This window comes from Acinonyx jubatus, chromosome C2 (genome assembly GCF_027475565.1).
Source record: "Acinonyx jubatus isolate Ajub_Pintada_27869175 chromosome C2, VMU_Ajub_asm_v1.0, whole genome shotgun sequence".
Taxonomy (NCBI): Eukaryota; Metazoa; Chordata; class Mammalia; order Carnivora; family Felidae; genus Acinonyx; species Acinonyx jubatus.
In genome coordinates this window covers 128,996,859-129,019,590 of record NC_069384.1, presented here as the reverse complement: position 1 = coordinate 129,019,590, position 22,732 = coordinate 128,996,859, and the positions used below count along the sequence as shown (strand labels likewise).

At 39.6% G+C, this 22,732-nt stretch overlaps 1 protein-coding gene across 2 annotated transcripts in view; it reads right to left on the bottom strand.

Annotated features, from left to right (window-relative positions):
- The window catches only part of CPNE4 (copine 4), a 598,316-nt gene that overhangs the window by 98,927 nt on the left and 476,657 nt on the right, over positions 1 to 22,732 (bottom strand). For both annotated transcript variants that reach the window (XM_053221448.1, XM_027061847.2), the window contains 2 exons: positions 19,299 to 19,382; positions 16,090 to 16,179 (listed from right to left, as the gene is read on the bottom strand). In XM_053221448.1, the coding sequence (XP_053077423.1) occupies positions 16,090 to 16,179; positions 19,299 to 19,382 (174 nt within the window). The remainder of the gene's footprint in view (positions 1 to 16,089; positions 16,180 to 19,298; positions 19,383 to 22,732) is intronic.

The window sequence follows — 22,732 nt, the reverse complement described above, 5'->3', positions numbered from 1 at the left end:
TCCTTTGATGGTATGATCTTAAGGAATGGTGCCATTTCCATCCATGTCACCAAGCCAGGAATTAGGGATGAATTCTTGAGGCATTCCTCTTCTTCTCTCTCTATCCAATAGCCACTCTGGTACCAAGTTCTGGTCATCCCTGTCTGGTAGGTAACTCTTACTTGGATTTCTCCTATGACTTCTAACCAGATCTCCTGCTTCCACTTGGCCCTCATTCAATCCAAACTCCACAAAAAAGGCAGAGTACTGATTCCAAGAATTCAAAACACGACCAAGTTACCTTACTGCATAGAACCTCTCAGTGCCTCCCACTGCTCTCAGGATAAAAATCTAAACTCCTTAGCATGGCCCACAAGGTTCTGTTTACTTCAGTAGCTTTGCCCTGCCCTGGGGCTTCGTCCATAACATATTAAAATGTGGCAGCACAGGATCTATTATCACATAATTCTGGGCCTTTTGAACACACTTTCAAGCTTCTGAAATGCTATGTTCTCCCAGAGAGCCTTCTCTAAAGCCTGTAAATATTTTCTATTCTTTACAATAAGTTTACATAACTTACACGTCAGCAGAATTTTGAAGATTCATTGGCTGAAAAAGTCTTAAACTTGCTGGGAGATCTTGTATCAGTTGGCTGCCTCCTCGGTACACATAAGAAAATCCAACAAGGGGCTCAATCTTCTCAGTCTATTGAGTTGAGCAGCGGTTCTTGGCATGAGTGAGCATTAGAATCATTTTGGCAGCCTATCAACTTTGCTGATGTTTTGGCCTCACACCCAGAAATTATTTAATTGGTTTGAAATGGGGTCTAGGAATCAATAATTCTTAAAGCTCCCCAGGTGATTCCAGTATGTGTCCAAGGTTGAGAACCACTGCCATAGTTAGGCCACTGCAGTGCCACCTGGTATTTACACAGTTATTTTCTGTCCATCCTAAGCTTAACTGTGGGCTTCCGCAGCTATTGTTAGTTACAACCCAAACCTCTCCCAGAGGAAGCATTCCTTTCTTTAGCAGCAGTGAAGTGATAGTTTAATCTCCAAGCTTTGAGTTCCATCTTTATTTCTCAATTGGACCAAACTCAGGAAGGGATGCAATGAATTTTCACTCTCAAACCCCAACAGAGAGGGAGCAATTAAAGATACATTTGACTAGAGTAGTTCTCAACCACAGGCAATTTTGTCCCCAAGGGGAAATTTGGCAACGCCTGGAGACATTTTTGGTTGTCACAACTTGGGGTTGGGGGTATGTAACTGACATCTAATTGGTGCAGGCCAGGGAGGCTGCTAAATGTTCGACAATGCATGGGACAGTCCACTATAGCAAAGAATTATCTGGCTCCAATGTCAGTAGTGTTGAAGCTGAGGAACTCCAATTGAGGGACCAGATGATCTCAAAGCTTCCTTCTAGCTTTAAAATACTTGTATCAATGACTAGCTGTGGAAGAGCCTTTGAGTTCTGTGAGGATCTAGAGTGAAGTGAGCCTATGAATAAGTTAGTTTTGGAAAAAGAAAACAGTGGATGCAGATATAGAGTAGTTTTAAGGTGGAGATGCATGAATTGAGGGAAACATGATGGTGAGGGGGTCTCTTGACTACTACTTCAATATCAGTGATTCTCCACATGAATTCTGGACCAGCAGCATCAGCATCCCCTAGGAAGTTGTGAGATATGTGTATTCTCTGGCCCTACCCCAGACCTACTGAATCAAAAACTCTGGGGATGGGGCCCAGAATTCTGTGTTTTAACAAGTCCTCCGGGGGATTCTGATGCATGCTCAAGTTTGACAACATTGTTCTCCATCATATGTTGACCTGTCATAAGGTCTGCTGCAGTTTGGTACACTGTATGCCTCTAAGGGTCGGTTTCATTACTGGTAGTGGCAGGGGTGAGTGAATTGTAAGAGAGCTTCTGAAGAGGGCCAGCTGGTCTGCAGGGGAGATGAGCTGGAGGTAATGCTTCCTGACAAGTCCATTTAGTGATTTTACTCTTTCAGGGGTTGGCTGTCATAAAATGTTTTAAATGACAGTGCAACCAGGCATGCAGGTGGTCAACAACAATATTTGGGTAGATGTTTAATTGCCAGGGAAAAGGAAAGAAGGGAAAAAAAGAGAAGCAAATCATAGAAAAGGTTCCGAGGATCAGAATATAGACGATGGCCCTTTCTTTTCTCAGCCACTCCAGGGCTTAATTGAATCCTGCTTGTCTTACCCACCCCACCGCCCCCTCCTGATTTTTTCCATTGAATATCTCATGGCTTAAAGGTAAGCCAGCATTCATCCTTCCTAATAAGAGACTCAGTCCCTGCTATTTCAGAGATGGTTTGAAGGAAGTACTGTACCTGACCGTGAATTATACCAGTGAAATGAAAGAGACCTGATATTTGGTAAGTCTACCAGGCTGCTTTCCTTCCCATTCCTTTTCTGAGAGGAATTTAGGCCCCTTTATCCTCCAAAAGCTCTTCTGTGAGAGCCAGGTGAGGCCAAGACACTGTTTCTTCTTTCTATGACTTTCATTCCAGCCCCTCACTCCTAAAGGAGAGTCATTCCCTGCTGGTTTCTTCCTCATCCAGACTCTTTGCTTTCCCCCGACCCCCTTCTTGCAACTCTGCGGCTCGTAGAGGGAAAGATGTGTTTAAATTCAATGGAAAAACTGTGTGTGTGGGGTGGTATAATGATAAATGGGATGCATTTGGGTGTTCTCTAAGACACTGACAATAAGAAAACAGCCATAATGAATTTAGACTTGCCTTGAAAAGGAAGCATCACAGGTCAAAAGTGATGTGATGGCGCTAATAAATTAATCAGTAGTGTCAACATACGTGAGGGTAAGAATAAGTGGATGATAGGAGTGTTTTTCTTAGAGCCTTTAAAAGGGCAAACAAAATAGCAAAAACCTGGCAGAATGTTTTCCATAGAATCTGGTTAATGTATATATGGGCATGCATATATACCTATCCCTCCACCCATGCTTCCATCCATTAAGTAGATATTTATTAAGCACCAACTATATGCAAGCACTCTTTCAGGGGCTGGGGATACAGAGGTAAATTTGGCCAGTTCCTTTCCCTCAAACCTTGGTATTTGCATTTCATCAGAGGAGACCAACAGTAACCATGTAAACAAATAAACATGATTACAGATGATGGTAGGTGCCATGAGGGGGACTGATAAAGTGGTAAGATGGAGACTAACTGGAGGAGTGCATGTATGAACAATGAAGCCTGGATGGTGTCTCGGAGTGGTTGAGTTTTGAGCCGACACCTGAAAGTTAAGAATAGGCCAGCCATTCAAAGGTGGAGAGGGCGATAAGGGGGCCAGTTAGGGATTTCAAGCATATATCAGGCTCTAGAAATGTGAACTCAGGAGCTATCTGAGCCTCTTAAGAAAATTTACCCATAACCTAGAAATAAATCCAAAAGCATGATTGCAAGTTCTTTCAATGGCATGCTGAAGCTTTAACAGGCTTGCCCAAGGATGATTTGTTTTCCTACATGAATATACAATTGCTTGATTTTCCTATTTATTATCAATGAACTAAGAGCTCAGACTCTGTGGAGTTACATTGGTAAACTTGTATATGGTGCAATGATTTCTGTCTGATAGCAAAGATAACCCTGAAGTTTATGACTCACTGTTGTGAAGGACATTAACCAATTGTATCTCTAGAAATCTTACTCCTGTTTAAACAAAAACGCCATGTAAACTCGATTCCTCAAAATGCTCTTGGAGAACAGTTTAATCATATTATTGGTTTCCTCATTAATGAATGAAGTGAATGAAATCTTTGACACATGTTCATTTGATAGTTGGATGAGAGTCATGCTTTTAACTTTTTGAAAATTATACTTGGACCAGACTCACCATGGCTCGGCTCAGAGGTCTGGAGTCCAGAGATCAGCTTTAATGAATTCACAAAGCCCTAGAATTGTATGTATTTTAAAAGCAAATATCCTATTAAGTTAATCAGACTTTCTAGAGGGCCTTTGTGTCAAACTGCTAACCAAAGTAGAATCTCTCGAGATTCCATATATGTCCCTGCCTTGATTTTTTTTCCATGCTCGCCAAGTAACTTTCTAATTGCTAATTCTGCTTCATAAGTGTTCAGATTTCAAGGAAGGAGAGCCTTGTGTGGAACACAAGTATTATAGGTTTTGTTAAATTAATTTATTAAAATTTTATTAAAAGTTTTATAATTTAATATATTGGCCTCCAACTACCTGTTTTATGAGTCCATTTTTCCAGGTCATATCAAGTTGGGGCACGTGGACAAAGCTGAGTTCATGTATAAGTTCAAAGGAGCTGCAGACCACACTGGGTGACAGGGAACGCTAGCTGGAACAGCCCAGCCTGTGCAGCCTCTGCAGGCATCATGAGGAAGTGTCTCCAGCTGGTTTCTTTCTAACTCTAGGGTGGAGGCAGGGAAGATGATCATTGTAGCTTTCTTCTCCTTATTGGGATGGCACAAAAGCATCTGTGTCCTTTCTCCAATGAATCAAAGGTCACAGGAAAAAAAGGTGATTTATATGCTCCCAGGAAATGAATAATTCATTTTTTATGAGGTCAGTCAACCTGTTGTTCCCTGACATCAATTTCATGTGCTCCCCACAGACAAAATCCTGGCATTCCCCAACACTTTTCTGGAAATCCAAGCACTTTGCAGACAGCTAGGATCCCACAGGCAACATCTCCATGAGGAGATGTTGATACCCCCCTCCCTGAGAAGGAGGGAATGTGGAATTCTGCTAAGCACCTAAAAATGGGTCACTTCTCTTGGCCTTAAGGACTCTCTCCTTATAAAAGCCATCCTTCTTAAGAGATAGGTCTCTCACTGTTTTGTTTGGTAATTCTATTGAAAAGACTTCCCAGAGAGAAATGCCCAGGATGGCTTCAGATTGCAATACTCAAAAAAATTTTTCTGTTTAGTGTTTAAAATGTGGCAGAGTGGCTGAATATCCTACAGAAGCTGACTCAAGGCAAAGGCCTCTTGGGATGTTAGCTCAGTTTGTGGAAGACTTCCTATTGACAAGGCTAGGTTTAAAAACAACATTTCCAAAAGTGCAAAAATAAAAATTGAGCTCTTGAGGCAAGTTTTTCAGCTTCAATATTAACAAAGCAGTGCAATGAAAGGTGAAGTGGCTTGCGTTAATAAACAAGTAAGTGAACAAATGAATACATGCAGTAGACAAGAATAACCAGCAGAAAGGGATGTCAGCACACAGCGTCATTGGGACAGAGTGGCAACCCCACCAGTTTGAGGTGTGCCATAAAGCTCCATCAGCAGGTTCTCAGACTCTCTGCTTAGAACATTCCTTCCTCTGCATCATTCAGCTGCTTTGTCCAGCTTCCTAGTTTTATTCAAGCATCTTCTCAGTAGCTGTTTAGGTGTCTTAGGTTTTAGTGCAGAAGCAGACATGCATGGGTTAAATAATGGGAAGAAACCTCTTCCCATCACAGTAATTGTGATTTATTGAGATGGGAGTTCTCACTAGTGGAGAAATGTCCACCTTGGATGGCAAGAGGGCTCCCTTTGCACCTTAAACTATCTTACCAGGGCACCAATATGTGTTCAATTGGTGTTCTTACTTCAGAATTTCAAAGTGTTTTCCAAAGGTGATTTCTTCAAAAACATATTCTGAGTTAGTCAAAGACAGAGCATGGCCAGGGACAACTGTCCCAACAAAATAGTTTGGCTGGGTTACGCTGCCTCTTTTATGTTCTTTGTTTATAATGGTGGTGAAAAGAAGGCTCTCCCCTCACCCTCAGAAAGGTTTCTGAGAGGGAGGAATGTGGGTATGAGGAAGCTCTCAGGAGCTGTCACACTCTCATCCCAGATTGCTGAGGCAAGCGTCATCACAGGCAAGGTATGCCAGGTATAGGCAGATGTCAAATGCTCCTAGTACAATAACATCGAGTGGTTGTTTCACAAGAGGAAGTTCAAAGTCATGGTAACAGGAAGAGGGTTATTTTTGTAATAAATTTCTTTTTATTGTGGCAAAAGATATGTCACATAAAATCTGCCAGTTTAGCAATTTTAAATGTTCGCATCATTGTGCAAACATCACCACCATCTGTCTCCAGAACCTTTCCATCTTCCTATGGAGACTCTATATCCATTAAACACTATCTCTCAAGATTATTTTTTTAAAAATCTAAGACCAGATTATATGGTTTCCTGGATTAAAAAAATCCAAAACCCATAACACTTGCTTTAGCAAGGTGTGCTCTCTTCTCAAATATTAAGGAAATCAGACCTGATTCTCACTGATGAAAAATTATCTTGGTATTGAAGTACCTACTGTTGACCCCATGTGTAGGAAACCCATTCCTTCCCCTATGGAATCATTAAAGACTGGGCAGAAGAGGGCTCCCATTAGCAGCAAAGGCCTGACACATAAAGTGGAATTTTCTCTTTGTATGGTGTTCACCGGAAAAGAGAGGATGGGATACTAACGGGGGGGCGGGGGGACTGAAAATAGGAAGAAAGCCTAAAGGGAAAGAGAGAAGAGAGGTTGGGAGAGAATTGTTCTGGCTGTATGTGCGTACTAGCTACTCTTTTGGAAAACACAGATATGAAATGTTTCCATTATCAGAAAGTTTTACTGGACAGTGCAGCTATAGAGTGTAGGTTCCAGAGTTAGACAGACTTGATCCTGCCTATGTTGCTTGGAAGCTCTGTGAATTGAAAAAGTTATTTCATCTTTCCAAGTCTCAGTTTATTCATCAGCAAAATGGGGACAATAACAACATCTTCCAGTGGAAGAGTCAGCTAGGTGGTCCCCAAAAATTTGTTTTCTTTTATTTCTAGGCCCCAACTGGATCACATTTTGCAGCCTCCCTGGCAGTTCAGTGTGGTCATATGACTAAGTTCTAGTCGTTGGGATATAGGCAGCAATGCCAAGTGCTATTTTCAGCTAAAACTTCTAGAGAGCTCCTTCCACATCTGTCTTCCACGTGCTAAATGCAAATAGCAATGAGGCTGTAAGGTATGGATGAACCACAAGATAGAAGCATTGCAGGTTCTCAAATCAAGGAGAGAGACATCATTGATTAGGAAGATTTACCTTTGATTGTTATGTGAGCTAGAAGTAAACTTTACTGTATGGGAGCTCTTTGCTACTGCAGCATGGTTCAACCTAGGAAAAGCATAGGGTTGAATGAGATAATTTAAGCAAAGTGTCCAGCATAGTACCAGGTAGCTGGTGAATGCCCTGTTCAGTAAATGTTAGCTAACTTTCAGTAGTGAATGAAGAGCAAGGACCACAGAGCATGACAGACCTGGGTTTAAACTAAGCTGCACTACTTAGCTGTGTAATCTTAAGCAATTTGCTTACATGCTACCTTGAATTCGTCATCTGTAAAAAAGGGGAAAATATTAATGAAAAGTGAAAAAATTATTAAAACTGAGTGTGTAGTTTTTCTCTCATTCAGAAGCCTCCTTTATTCCTATATGATTCCACACTGTTTAAGATGGCTGTTGCTTTCCCATGCTGCAGTATTGATTACAGATCTCAGTAGAGGCAGCCTGCTGGGTCAGGGGTGCCATTTACTTAAGTGGAGTTGAGAATTCCTGTGCCATGGCTGATCCAATATAGAGACATCTAGAGGAGTCTTCAGTCCTCCGGTAATCATGGGACATTTAGGCTGAGTGAAGTATCGACAGGCACAAACCCAGAAACCCTTGAGCCCAGAAGGCCATAAAAAGAAGTACTTGAATTTTAACAGATCTCAAGAGAACATAACAGGCCCATGGACAATTCAAGCTCTTTTTTTCCTCTTTCAGTTGTAAGGTAGATAGAGAAGGAAAGTAAACTTGCTTTCAACTGTCTGAGAATGTCTTTATTACAGGCGTTTCCAACAACACCAAATATAGTTACCAAGGGACCCCTTAATTCCACCTTCCTGTATTTGGCACCAAGAATCAGAAAATGTTAGTGTAACCCATGGGAGATCTCATGACTGAATCTATGGGTTTGGGGGAATTATGGGGCTGAATTGGGGCCACCATCAAGGATTGAGATCTGGGGTTAGAACTGAGATGTGTGTGTGTGTGTGTGTGTGTGTGTGTGTGTGTGTGTGTGTGTTTCCTTTTCAAGCATTAAGAGTCAGAAGGGTTGTTACAGAAAAACAGGATGAAGCAGAAATAAAACAAGTTTGGCAACTAAGCTCAAAGGATCTGAGGCAAAATAAAAGGCACTCAGGAATCCAGGAGTTAGGAGTCATGTAGCATTGGGAATAAAGGGGGAAGGTCCAAGGCAAACTCCAAGAACACTCTCCTGAGTGTTCTCTGAATCAATCTGGCTCAGAGAGTCCAAAGCAAAGACGATGAATTTGAATTGAAAATGCAATTTCAATTCGAGATGGCCTGGTCACACTTGAGAAAGGGAAGACACCAATAGCTAGATGTAACCAAAGGATAAGTGCTACAGATTTCATATAGAGGGAAGAGCAGAATGTATACATACATATACACTTAGCTCTTCAGTGAAAATACTGACCTCCCAAGAGAAGTTCCAGCAAGTCATCTAGGTTTGAAGATTCAGTAGGAAGACAGTATTTCTCAGTGTGTGCTTGGCAAACGGCTTGCACCAGCACTGTTTGGGAAAGTTGTTAAAATGAAGATTCCAGGACCAATGGGGTCTACAATGCTGATTCTGGAAAGCACTTTTCTGACTGGCCAGGAATCCAAATTTGGGGGTGTCAGAAGGGAGTTCATGAACATGGCTGTTCTAAATCAATCACACGTGGCTACAGAAGAAGTAGGGTGTGACAGGTGAGTGAGATCAATCGTGGGTGAAGATGTCATTTGTTGGTTGCTTTGGACTTTGGGCCTCCTCTCACTCTGTCGTGGGCTCCTGAGTCCTATAACCTCTGCTTTGACTTTGGGAATCTGCTTCTCTTTTTCTTCTGCTACTTCCTTCTGCCTGGTTGTCTTGGGTGTGCTCTCTGCACCATGACCTCAGCTAATAACCTGGGTCTCTCTCTTGCATAGGCATGGGGACAGGGTGAGACAAGGATCACCTTAATTCCCTCTTTGAGGCAACCATACTCAGAAAATGCCTGATGAACTCTTCATGGAGAGTGTCCAAGTTACCTGTATGGTTTGAGAATTAGAAAAGGAGACAGGAAATGGCCTTGAGGTTCTTATATGGTATTTTCCTAGACTTTTCTGTCATGGCATTTTCCTATAGTACTAGGTACATTTAGGGTGTTAACAATGTGTTAATAATGCCTGCTGATAGTGCCTTCTCACCCTCTTCTCTTAGACCCCCATCTGGTAGAATCTATTCTGAATACTAACAATGCCTTCTAAAGAATATGTACTGGATATTAATAATGTATTGATCAAATCAAAAGAAATGATTGATACCACATTTCATGGAGTTTAACAGCACAGATTTCCTCATAAACACATGTTGGTAAGAAAGCATGGCATTATGGATTCATTAAGAACGTTTTTTTCCCTTCGTGCTGCTTTACATAATTAATAGTGTCTCAAACTTCATGAAATATGTTACATATATACAAGACTTATTTCTGTTAAATGTTAGAATAATGGCAAATAAAACATTCTGGCTGGTTCAGAGTTAAGCGATATGCTTTATCAAGATGATTTATTTTCTAAGAAATACAACAAAATAGAGACAGTACAATTCAATAAAAAAGAGCATTAAAGTTGGCATTTGAATGCATGGGGGTTTTTGAGCCTCTGTTTCTTCATCTGTAAAATGAAGACAATGGAAGCTACCTTACTGCATGGTTAGATGTAAATGAAACTAGGATTTTGATAAGGACTCTACCATGCCATAGAAATCATGGACAAATTCATTAAATAGCTCATATTAAGTGTTAAATATATATTTCATCAAATAGCTAATCTTAAACATAAACCTAAATCTATTCAGAAAGTAGAGCAACTTTTGTCTCTAGGGTTACCAAAACCAACAAGAATCCTCCCTGAATGCTAGTACAGGTCTTTAAGGCTCGGTAGACATGGCTAAGAAAAGCGCTAAGCCTCTGACACCTTCATCATCAGTTTAAAAAATTAATCTCAGTCAGAATGAATGGAAAAACACTACAGAATTTTCCACTGTGGTGATGGATAAGACAAAGATGCTCTATTTCTCCTCTACTATTTAACACTATATTGGGAGTATTGGTCCATGTAAATAAAGAAGAGCAATAACTAGAGCCATCAGGATAGTAAGAATGGGTAAAACAATCTCTATTTTCAGATGATAGAATTATATATTTGGAAAATGCTAAAAAAATGAACAGAAAATTACTATAAAAAAGAATATAACAATAAAATAGCAGTTTTAGAAAACAAACAAAATTCAATAACCTTTACATTGACAAATGATAGTTAGAAGGCATAATGGAAGATTCCATTTAGAAGAGGTAAAGAAACAAACAAACACACAAAAACTAGGCATAAATTTAAATATAAATGTTCTAGACCTCTAAGAGAAAAACATTAAGCACTCCTGTAAACATAAAAGGAGATTTGATCAAATGGGAAGACTCAATAGTAAAGAGATTTCCTTTGCAATACCAATAAAAATACCATCAAGTTGTTCCCCGCCCCACCCCAGTACTAGTTGTTTCTAAAGCTAAAGGGACAGAAAAAAACAAGCAAAATATCCAGGAAAACCCTTAAAAAGTAAAGGAATAGAGAAGTGGAAGGAGTTAGCACTGCCAAGTATTAAAGTATACTACAAAATGGTTACCTGTAAGGGAAGAGGGTACAAAGTGGAAGAGACAGGAATGGAAGGTAAATTTTTCTGAATATACTTGTTTTGTAGTTTTGACTTTAGAATCATGTAAACATTTCATACAAAGGAAAATTAAATTTGTAAAAATATCCTAGCAATGGAAAGCAAAATGAAACAAAATGAGAATTCTATGGGGTAGATGTTTAGCTATGGAGAGAAATTGTTTCAAGAGACTTTAATATATGACTCAGCATCCACAGAGAGATAGATCTGATGGAGAAAGGGAATTACACAATTTCAAAATTTATGAATTTTAAAGTTTATACAAGAAAGCGAGGAAATGACTACATAGTATTAAGTTTATGTCAAAAGAACTCAAGAGCTAACTTAAAGCAGTTTTCATTGGTTAAACATGCAGCAATTCAAGATTTCAAAGGAATAGTAATAACTGAAATGAATTGAAAGACTCAGATATATTAAAAAATCTATAAATTCTTAATAATATTGGGGGACTTCACTAGTTACCTATGGAGGATGCCAGAGAACTAATTTGTTATTCTGAAAATTGGTTAAAAAAGAAAGGAAAAATAAACCATTTTTCCTGTCTTTCCTGTATGAATCACACCTCAGGGAGCCAAATAGTTATTGAAGGAAAAGCTTTTCCTTATAGAAGACACTAAACAACAGATAAAGAAGTAATGACAGAAGTGGAAAATTACCATTTTGGAAGCCCTAACTAAATGGATGTAGGCAAAGTTCCTCAATGACTATTTACACCCTAAGAAAGCCGCATCACTTATAAAGCATTCTTGCTAGAAAACAGACCCCAAATCTGATCAAGTCCTAACTCCTCATTTATAGGGAGCACAGAACATGAGAAATGCTACAGGGTAAACCAACCTGATTTCTTCAATAAGTAAACTGCAAGGGAAAAAAAAGGAGAAGGAACTAACAGATTAAAAGAGAACTTTGGAGGTATTTTTGTCTAATTCAATGCTTGGACCTTATTTAGATCCCCCTTGTTTAAAAAAAAAAGTACAAAAACATTTTTTTAAATAAATTAGACCATCAGTCATATATGAATAGTGGCAAAATATTTGATGGTATTAAGGAGGCTTAGTTAATATTCTTAGATATATAATATAATTAGATTATATAATGGTTTTGTAGTTATGTTTATAGAATGATTCCTTATTCTTATTCTTATACTGAAGCATTTTGGGATGATGTGATAAGGTATTTGGGACATGGCCATACCTTGACCTTCATTGGCCCTAGGCATTTTTGCCCTCATGGGTCCCCTTCCACCATAGTGGATTTTTAGGATTCTAAAAATGTCATTGCTTTCTGAGGTGAGAAAAAAAATAAAACATTTTATTCAATCTTATTTATAAGTTCATTTTTTTCCTTTCTAATTTTAAAAGAATGAAAACATTTTCATGGACTCCTGAAAGTCTGGTGGGTCCTGGCACTGTGCTTGCTGGGCTTAATGGATGAGCTGGCCCTGGTCTGGGATTTGCTTCAAAATGATCCAGTGGGGAGAGGAAGAGGGAAATGGGTTTTAGGGGTGTGTGTGAAGTAAAATTGGCCATGAGATAATAATTGTTGAAGCTGTGTACTGGGCATGGGGAGTTATCACATCATTTCTCTACTTTCATGTATGTTTGAATATTTCCATAGTAAGTTAAAACACCAGTTTCTGAAAAAGGCTTCTTTGAATGCTTTTATTTTTTACATAAAGGAAGAGTACAGAATAAATAAATAAAAGTAAAGCAGAAAAAGCTGGTTATTTGAACTTGGGTGTTCATGTGGGTCCTGAATAAATGAGAATTAAAGATACCAAGCCTCATTTGGGACAAAGACCTAAGTGTCAAAATTTTGCTAAGATTGTTAAAATCTAACCTGACAGAGTGTTTTTAAAATTAAAAAAATTTTAAATCACTTTCTAATGTTCTTTGGTGGTAGGAAGAATGACACCCATATGGACAGAGATGCTGCCTGCCATTATGTTGCCATTGTATTTTGGAGAAAGCTAGCTAGGGACAGCATTATGAAAATTTCACAGTGGCCTTTGTGACAAAATAATGAATACAAGTAAAGGGCAATACAGGAAGTCTATCCTGCCTTTCAGAAAACTGCATTTGGATATTGTGAGCAGGTGAGTGCAACATTGGCTTTGTGGCCTAGGAAACTCCAGCATACCAAATACTGCTGTGGGCAATTCTCCACTCCAGTCCCTGCCCCAGGATACCCCCTGGTAACTTCTCAGTACTTCCCTCACACCTCTATTCATTCACTCTCCAATAAGTTACTGGGTAGGCACGTCTTGGTGGCTCAATCGGTTAAGCATCCGACTATTGATTTAGGCTCAGGTCATGATCTCACAGTTCATGGGATCAAGCCCCATGTTGGGTGCTTGGGATTCTCTCCCTCTCTCCCCCCACCTCTCAAAATAAATAAATGAACATTTTTTAAAAAGTTACTGGGTATCTACTCTGTGCCAAGCACTATGCTAGACAGCTGTATACACAGTGAACAAAACATGGTTCTACCCCGAAGGAGCAAACTGAAAAGGACAAGTTGTCTACTGAGGAGACAGAGATGTACACAGAAATTTTCAAAACAAGTTGAGAAGTAGTTTAATGGGGTAGGTAGAAAGGGTTAGAAAGTATCCCACAGAAGCTAAAGAGGAAGGTTTTTTGAAAGTGGAGGGCGATTTAAGAGGCCTGAAGAAAAGTAGCCTGTTTAAAGAAAAGCAGACTGAGGAAGGCTTTTCAGGAAGAGAGAAAGGTGTGTGCAAAGCTGAGAAGGCTGGGACAGTGCAGAAAGGTACAAGTGCTGGGCAGAACAAAGGTGGTAAAGGGGAGACTGGGTGCTAGAAATTGCTGTGGAGACACTAGGCCATGGGAGAGTCATAATGAAGAAACAAATGTCTACCCCTGGATCCTTAAAGTGTGGGCTGAATCCAGCAGTGGCAGCATTACCCATGAGCTTGTTAGAATGCAAAATTCTCAGGCCTACCCTAGACCTCCTGAATCAGAAACTCTGAGTATATATATAAATATATACTTTGTAAATACTAAATACTCAGAGTTTCTGTATACACACACACACACACACACACACACACACACACACACACACATACATTAGCAAGTTATCTAGGTGATTCTGATGCATGTTAAGTTTGAAGCCATTGGTTCTCAATCAGGAGTAATTTTACTCTCCAGGAAACATTTAGCAATGTCTGAGTAGACTTCTGGCTGTAAGACTGATGTAAGACTGGCTGTAAGTGGAGTATTACTAACATCAAGTAGCCAGGGATGCTGTTTGTTAAACATCCTAGAATGCATAGGTCAGGCCCCTACAACAAAATCCAAATGTCAGATGTGCAGCTGTTGAGAAGCTCCGATCCTTTCCTTCTTCCCTTCCTACTGCTCCCTCTCCAACACCCTATTTCTTTCTTTCTCTTTCTTTCTCATCTGTCACTCATCATCTATCTCCTTTACTCCTACTTGTTCCTCTACAGATGGCAAAACATTCACAAGGCCATAATGTGCTGCTTTTCTGCATTTATTTATTCAATTACATACAACCCTCTCCTTTTATTCAATTAATAACTCCATATGACAAAGTTGATCTATTGCTAATGGACATATTATTTGATTTCTATCCTAAACAGGGTCAATTATCTTGCTAGGAATGGGATGGAGCTGCTCAGAATACAGACGTTAATCATCACCCTATGCCCGAAGCTAAAGCCCTTGGCATTCCACATATGAGCTGACACATGGAGTCCCAAACAGCCAGGAGTCCTGATTTTGACATAAAAGGCAGTTCTGATGCCAATTGAAGCTTAAAGTATCTTAGCTCTTACAGGACACAAGATATTAGGGAAACTCTGACTTTCTCCTCAAGAACGTGGAAGTAAGTGGTCTACTGAGAGTTCAAGCACCAAGTCCACACAGAATGGTCTTAAGCAAAGATATATAAGGTCACATTAGAGAAAACGGGTTCTAATCTGACAACGCTGACAAATCAAAATAATTGTATCACAAGAAATTTTGTGAGCCAAAATGGATGAGGAAAATGTAAAGTTACAAAGACAAACATTGGCAATGCCCATCTAACAGTTTCCAGGAAATTAGGTGCCCTGAAAGATCAATGTGAACATTTAGTCTGCTGAATGAACCCATCTTCCCATAGTGGAGGCAGACGTCCCAGGCTTTCAGGCTAATATAGTAGTCGTCTAATAGTTGTCTTCCCTATGGCTGGCCCACATAGAGAAAATGCCCTGATTAAACTGAGGTGAATGCTGACTCTGCTTGAGGGACATGTTGCTCACTCAATATGAATTGATTGGCCCTTAGGTTTATAGGCTCTGGTTTCTACTGATTTTACTTAGTTATCCTGAATTGGTAGAATCAACTTCGGGGCATTGATAACATGGAGCTTCTGGACTTCCAAGGTAGAAGGAGGGTCAGTTTTTGGACCATAAAAAATGCCTTCTGGAATCTGCTTCTGGCATTCAGCCTCTTGTCTTCCTTTGGTCACCCTCACAATGTGTCTTTTCTTCCAACTTGTATATTCCCACAATACCCAAAAAACATTTGTGGTAGACTGAAAAAAATGGCCACCATACTTTGCAGTTCCTCTCACCAAGTGGCAGAGTCAATTTCCTCACCCTCATCCCTGAATCTGGGATGGCCATGTGACTTGCTTGGACCAACAGAATGTGGAGGAAGTGACCTCCTATGCATTCTGTGACTAGACCTTAAGAGACTTTGCAGCTTCTGTTCTTGCTCTTTTGGAACTCTAAGGTTGCTGTGTGTTCTAGGCCAAACTAGCCTTCTGAATGTTGAGCAATAAATGGCTCAAACACCCAGTCATTCCAGATGATAGCCAGTCAAGGCCCAGAAGCAGAGCCACCCTGCAAATACATGAGGGCATCCAAGCAAGATCAAGAGAAGAACCTCCTACAGGAACTCAACTTGCCAGTGCATGGAATCATAAGCTAAATAAATGGTTATTGTTTTCAGTTACTACATTTTGGATTAATCTGTTATGCAACAATAGATAATTGATACAGTAATTTTTGTGTTCTTAATAACTCCCAATCACGCCATGAACTTATTGCCACAGTTTATCTCTGAGAAGCCATGGACTTTCCCTCTTGACGTAACACAATTGGGATTTATCTTTGACTATCTCATGAGCTTCAGTGGCTCCTGCAGAAGAAACATCCCCTTCATCTTCCATCAAGATGCTAAGAGATTTGGGTAAGCAGTACAGAAAATTTTGGGTTTTCCAACATTCACACGAGGAGAAAGAGGAGAGTTAAATACATAAACAATTGCATTTCTCAGACATATATATCTGACCTTCAGCCGGCGGTCTGGATCTCCACTGCATAGAGAATTGACTGATACTTTGAATGATTTCCAGGCTGGGCTTAAGTTATTCATCACAACCTGAGAAAACAAAGAGACGAGTGGTGGGTTGGGGAGGGAATGCTTGACATTTTCACATTTCAATACAAAAACCATCTGAGAAGTATTGTGGTACTTATGAAAAGGACAACTATCTGGAATAAGTGTCTTAATGAAAACTTGGAGTAAGGGTGCCCACTAAGTGGCTTGTTATGAGCAGAACTCCTGTGATCACTGGCCTGGCCGTTGTCTCATGAATAATAATCATCATATGGATGCTGGAGATGAACCCTTCTACACTGAAAGGAGCTAGGATTTAGGAGGCAGGTCTGCTTTTGGCCTCTGATAAAGGATCTACAGGCATAGATAAAGTTCTACAGGAGTGTCATTCCTATGGCATAAATTCTCTTCTATTGAGTATAGGTAAAGACTATTGGTTAGTGTAGGGAGTATAGCAGGACATTTCTACTGCTAAAGAATTGAATAGTCTTTGGTCTATGACCTCAGGTTAGAGCAGATTCAAGTCAGAGGAGAAGTTTCTAAAAGAAAAATCCCAAGAGCATACTTATACCAGCTTTCATATTAAGGTATAATATGGAAGATCTTCAGATCTTTAGTGTCACAAAGTCTATAATACAGTGAAATCCTTCTGAAAGCAGCTTACTAATCCTGCCCCATAGTCCATACAAGTCAAGTCAGCCTGCCATCACTATGGTTCAAATAATTTGCATGGACATAGAATGCATGAGAATCTGCTCTGTACCTAGGGCTATATTGTGTACTTTAGGATAGAGGTTCCCAAAGTGTGGTCCTTGGAACAGCAGGAGAACCAGCATCACCTGGGAACTTGTTAAAGGTTCAGATTTCTAGGTTGTGCCCACACCTACTGACAGAAACTCTGGAGGTGAGCCCCCTAGATGATTCTGATGCATGAAATTTGAGAACCACTGCTCTAGGGTATATACAAATGAAGTCAAATGGAATTTTGTCATATCGATTTGTCTTCCTGTGAAAGTTTTAGTTAGCAGAAGTCTTAGCATTATAAAAAAATGAATTCTCTATCCAAATAACATAATTATTTTATAAGTAACTCCCTCTTCTACTGGGTTCCTTAATATAACCATGAATTATTGATTGTATCATGGACTCATTATTAAATTTCTTTTAATGCATTAAAGTACAAAAATTATGTTCCTGTGGGGCTTTGTCTTGTGCCCTGATACCCTGGGGATGATCAAAGTTGTCATGAGAAGAAAAGTTAGATAAAAGCATCTGGGTTAATTTAAAGTTCTCACCTTTATATAAAAACACTAAGAAGTGATATTTTATTGCAACAGTTTTTAAACATAGCAGATCAAAGTTTCAACTAGAAATTTCCTACGAAATTAGAATCTGTGTGTACATGTGTGTGCTTCCTCCAAGAGAAAGTATTGCCTAATATTTATTTCATATCTCTTGAATAAGAAAGAGGAAAAAATCAATGTTGTGTTGCTTGACTCACTGGAAAACGTAACAGTTGCATTGCTTGTGAGACTCCACAAGCTCCTCAGCAATTAGGTATGGGAGGAGTTCTAGAGATTCTTGGGAGTAGGAGAATTTACTAATACTAATAATGAGAAAAGGACTGGTATCGGGAGCAAAGGAAAGGGAGATCTTGTGAGAGAAGTCTGATGATACACCCCCATCTCCTTTCTGTCTGCACATTTAAGCCCTCATTCAATGACAGGAACAAAAGGGCAAATGGACACCACTTCTAATTCTCCCCAAAGTTTATTTACTTCTCCCGAAAGAAGTTTGTCCTACCAAAGGAATCTGTGTTTGTGAAAAGGACTCTATTTGGTGGTGGCAATCAGGTGCCATTCAGGGAGACTACTGTACCCCAAACTGTTCCCCAGGGGTTAAATTCCAGAGAACTACATTGTACTATTATAACATGTAGCAGACATACTATCTATACTCAGCTTCATTCATTTATTCATTTTTTTATTAAGCACAAGTTATTAAATGCCAACTATGAACTAGATGGTATCCATAGACTTTGCCCATGCAAACTATTTAATTCTTGTATACTTTTAATATGACACAAAAAGTTCCCCAAACACTACTTGAGACTCTATTACTTCAGGAAAATGGAAATGGACTTCCAATATGGGGTGGTGGGAACATGGAACCCTACTATCATCCTATGAAAGTCATGAGGGCTCCTTTTTCTTTTATCCCACCACACACATATATATGCATGCACAATAGTCCTATATATATATATGAATATATATATGAATATATATGAATACATATATTCATATATTCATGAATATATATATATGAATATATATACATAATAGTCTTCTCTCAGCTCTTTCATTTATCACAATCATCCCACTTCCTCCTTATCAATGTACTTCTCATCCCCACAGACTCTCTCTCTTGGACCAGCTTGTAAACAAAATGAAAAGTGGAGATTGGGGTTGGTTGTTGAGTGGGTGTGTGGCACTGGGTGGTGGGTTAATAAGAGATAAGGTTTGGAGCCCCAGAGAGAAAGACAAGGGAGCTTGAGAAGGAGCTGCGGCTAGACCAAGCAGCAGCTGGGACAGAACAGCCGTTCACATAATAGGCCTGACATCAGCCCAGTGGATGAACTTTTGCTGGGGAAGCAGATGCGCTTCTCAAATTATCATGAAGCTCAGGCCAAACAAACTCAATTCAAACCTCTGCTCTACCCCTCACTAACTATGAGAATTTGGAAAGTCACTGGCCTTCCCAAAGGTTCAGTTAATGAACTATAAAATGGGGGTAATAATAATCATGTCAAGGGATTGTTATGAGAAGTAAATAAAGTAATGCATACAAATCACTTAGTACAATGCTTGGCACCTAATCATACACATTAAATGTTACCTAATATTCATATTCTTATTAATATGTTGCTGACAGTCTGTATTGAAGGTCAACAATGGAAAATTTGGGTGAGAGAGGGTCTTCTAACATCTAAATTGAGAATTTAAAAAGCTACAAAAGACAGAGAGTCCTCTTAAGGACAGTGAAGGCTCCAGGTCTGAGTGCACAACTATAGGCATTAAGAAACATAAGGGGTTTCTCAAAACAGGTCAATTTATTATCTTAGGAGCTGAGATGGCACAGCTGAAGATAACTCTTCTCACCTCAGTTCGGTGTACAAGCTGCTGGGTTGCATCATCATTCATACGAAAAATTTCCAGAAATGGGTCAGATTTACTGAAGAAATCCTGAAATAGACAAAAATTAGTTATTCCCCACCTACACACATTTGGTCCTTCCCTGGATCAAATACTGCTAGATTTGACCCTTCCCTGCTTTGTTCTTCATCTCTGTGATCCACCCTTGGCTAGAATGACTTGCATCTGACTCCAAGTCCTTGGAGAAGTACAATCTTGGTTAATTGAAATCCGAAGTATTCTTCAAAGATCAATTCAAATGCCAGTTTTTTGAAAAGCAACGTTCTGTTTCCTTAAACATATTAATTAGAGTCATTGTTAAAGCCTATGTCTGATGATTATGATATTTAGATCAACTTTGGATCTATTTTTATTATCTGTTTCTTGGTTCTGCCTCTTGTGTAGCAGATACTGTGTAAATAAAGATTATAAAGACTCAGATGAGTCTTTTTTTTAATGTTTTATTTATTTTTGAGCCAGAGAGAGAGAGAGACAGAGCGGGAGAGGGACAGAGAGAGAGAGAAACACAGAATCTGAAGCAGGCTCCAGGCTCTGAGCTGTCAGCACAGAGCCCGACATGGGGCACGAACTCATGAACGGCAAGATGGTGACCTGAGCTGAGGTCGGAAGCTTAACCAACTGAGCCACCCAGCTGCCCGTAGATGAGTCTTTAGCAAGAGTCTGGCAAGCAGTTAGAATGGGAGCAGTCACCTGACTCCAATTAAGGTTGAGCTATTTAGAGGTAACTTTCTTCAAAAATCTTTATAGGTGCAATATATTTTTGATTCACTTATTCTTTGAAAATAGTCCTTAAAGGGCTCCAACTGAAAGGTTTTGTGTTTATAAGGGCTGATGTTCCTTGACAAGCCCTCAGTGTTAATTTTTGTGAGACTCTCCAAGGCTCTGTTTATCTCCATAGTCTCTTGGCTCTAGCTTTTTGTTCAGTTTCTCTTTATGCTGCTTTGCTAATTAGTGGTTGTCTTGGGAGAATAAGACATTCAGACTGTTTCTCTGAAGCATCTCTGAATCTTGGGCCCTCTCTTAGTATCCCTGAACTTCAGTTTTGCTTCTCCAGGCCCACGAGATTACAAAGACCTCTGCTTACTTTCTTATTTCTCACTATCTATTTTCTGCTAGGCTTCTTAGCATCTCTACCCATGGTGTTTTATTAATCAGGCTTGAGGAACTGCCTTGAGTGGAAAACCTGGATACAATGTGTGAATCACCTCAGCGGATTTCTCTTCTTTCCATTTTTGGCTCCTCAAAACCTGACAGCCTTAGGACCTTCAAACAGATGTCTCTTGGTTCTTATCCAGTGTTTCTAGCCATTTTCATTGGGAGAATAATGTAAAACAAGCAGGTACTTCATTACTAGAAGCAGACACAGCCATATCCTTCCTGTACACTTAGTTTCTACCCCAATAGATCATGAATGTTCAGAAAGGAGGAATTATATCTGATTTTCTTTTATATCTCTACAATTTCCTCATATTTTACAATGTCTAGACTTTAGTGGTACACAGTGTTTATGGAATGTATGAATGAATACACAAATAAATGAATGAATGATATGAACAACTGGTATAGAATAGGAGGCTATCTGAGCAACAGCCTTAGTCACTACACTCTTATTATGTATTTCCTCAAGTGATCCCCCCACCCCCCAACCCCCACCGAATTCTAGACTGCAGCAAAACAGAATGAAGCCTAAAGCCATCCTAGTCTTCAGCTCAACAAAATATTCTCAGGAAATATACTGATCATAGAGTCTTTGTGCTTGATGTTAATATACAAGGAAGGATAAAACTTGGGTTCAACCCTTAAAAGTACCATCTGGTTTGGCGGTAAGAGGGAGCTGATGGATTTTCACTGGGAAATGTGGTTGTGAGGAAGTTATTTCTAGGGATGGAACAGAATGATTGAAGGTATGAAAGAGTGAACAGAGAGGCACACTAAGCAGCTTAATTCCACTGCAGCCTAAGGATGTGGAGAGGAGTTTGAGACAATGCTGACAAAGTCAGCTCCACGAGGTAAAGGGTCTTAAATGCTCATCCAAAGACTCTGCATCTGCCTTGGGAAGCAGTTGGGAGCCAATGTCAGATCTTGAGCAGGAAAACAATATGACAGGCTCTATAATAAACAATATCAGCCTAGAAACTAGAAACCTTGTAGGACCTCTTAGAAAGAGAAAAGATGGGAGATAGGACTATTTATCTTCCCCCTGTGGTCTTCCTGCCCCAGCCTGAAACTAAACACCATGAGCCACAACAGTTGGAGTCTGGTGTATACCTTCCTATTCTATTTTTGAAGGTACCAAATTACCACAACCTTCATTTGTTAAGAACCCACAATGGCTGTTTTTGCCAATAAATCTGTCCTGCAAACTGTGTCTATCCACCAAAATGGCCCCTTTCCCTCCCAAACTGGTAGTCAATTCCTATCTCTACCTCTTTTACTCAAGACATTCACATTTCTCCCCTCCCCACTTATTTTTAACACCCATCTTAAAAAATTGGAACCTCCCTTACCTCCCTTTCATAATGGATGTGAGCCACATTAGCTTGTTCCTAGATGCCCTTGGATTCCTCTCTTGGAGTTTCGGCTTTGTTTCCTTAAATAGATTGTTGCTCCCTCAGGGAACATGCTGGTGAATTGTACTTAAAAATTGCTGATCACACTGAAGGAATTTTATCAGTCATTTTTCTTTTTTCTTTCATTGATATTTTAAACTTTTGTTATTTTTATTTAAAAATAGAAAGTAAGAAAAAAAAGAAGGAAAAACGCAGCCAATACTCATATCCATAATTCCACAACTATCAACATTCTGGTAAATATTTTTCTAGAATCTAGACATAATTTTCTTTTCTTTCTTTTAAAAATATATTTGTAATCATACTTTACATACACTTTAACATCTTTTTTTCTCTTGGTAGTATATCACAACAGTTTTTCTATTTTATTTTACATTCCTTTAAAACACTATTTAGGGTGGGGCACTTGGCCGACTCAGTCAGTTGAGCGTTGGACTTCAGTGTGACTCAGGATCTCGAAACTCAGGAGTGCAGCCCCACATTGGGCTTATTGTTGTCGGCACGGAGTCCGTTTCAGATCCTCTGTCCCCCTCTCTCTGACTCTCCCCGGCTCATGCTCGCTCTCTCTCTCTCTCTCTCTCTCACAAAAATAAACATTTAAAAATAAAATAAAATACTATTTATAGGGTTAGCACAGAGATGTTGTCAGGACAAAGTATAAATCAAGGAAGGAAAGATCAGATGCCATCTATGCCTTCATGTAATTGAGAATCTACTATGGGCACACTATCTTGAGTACTGCTTTCAAATCCTGACTCCACTATATACAATCTCCATGATCTGGGGCAAGATATTTAAGTTTCCTTAAGG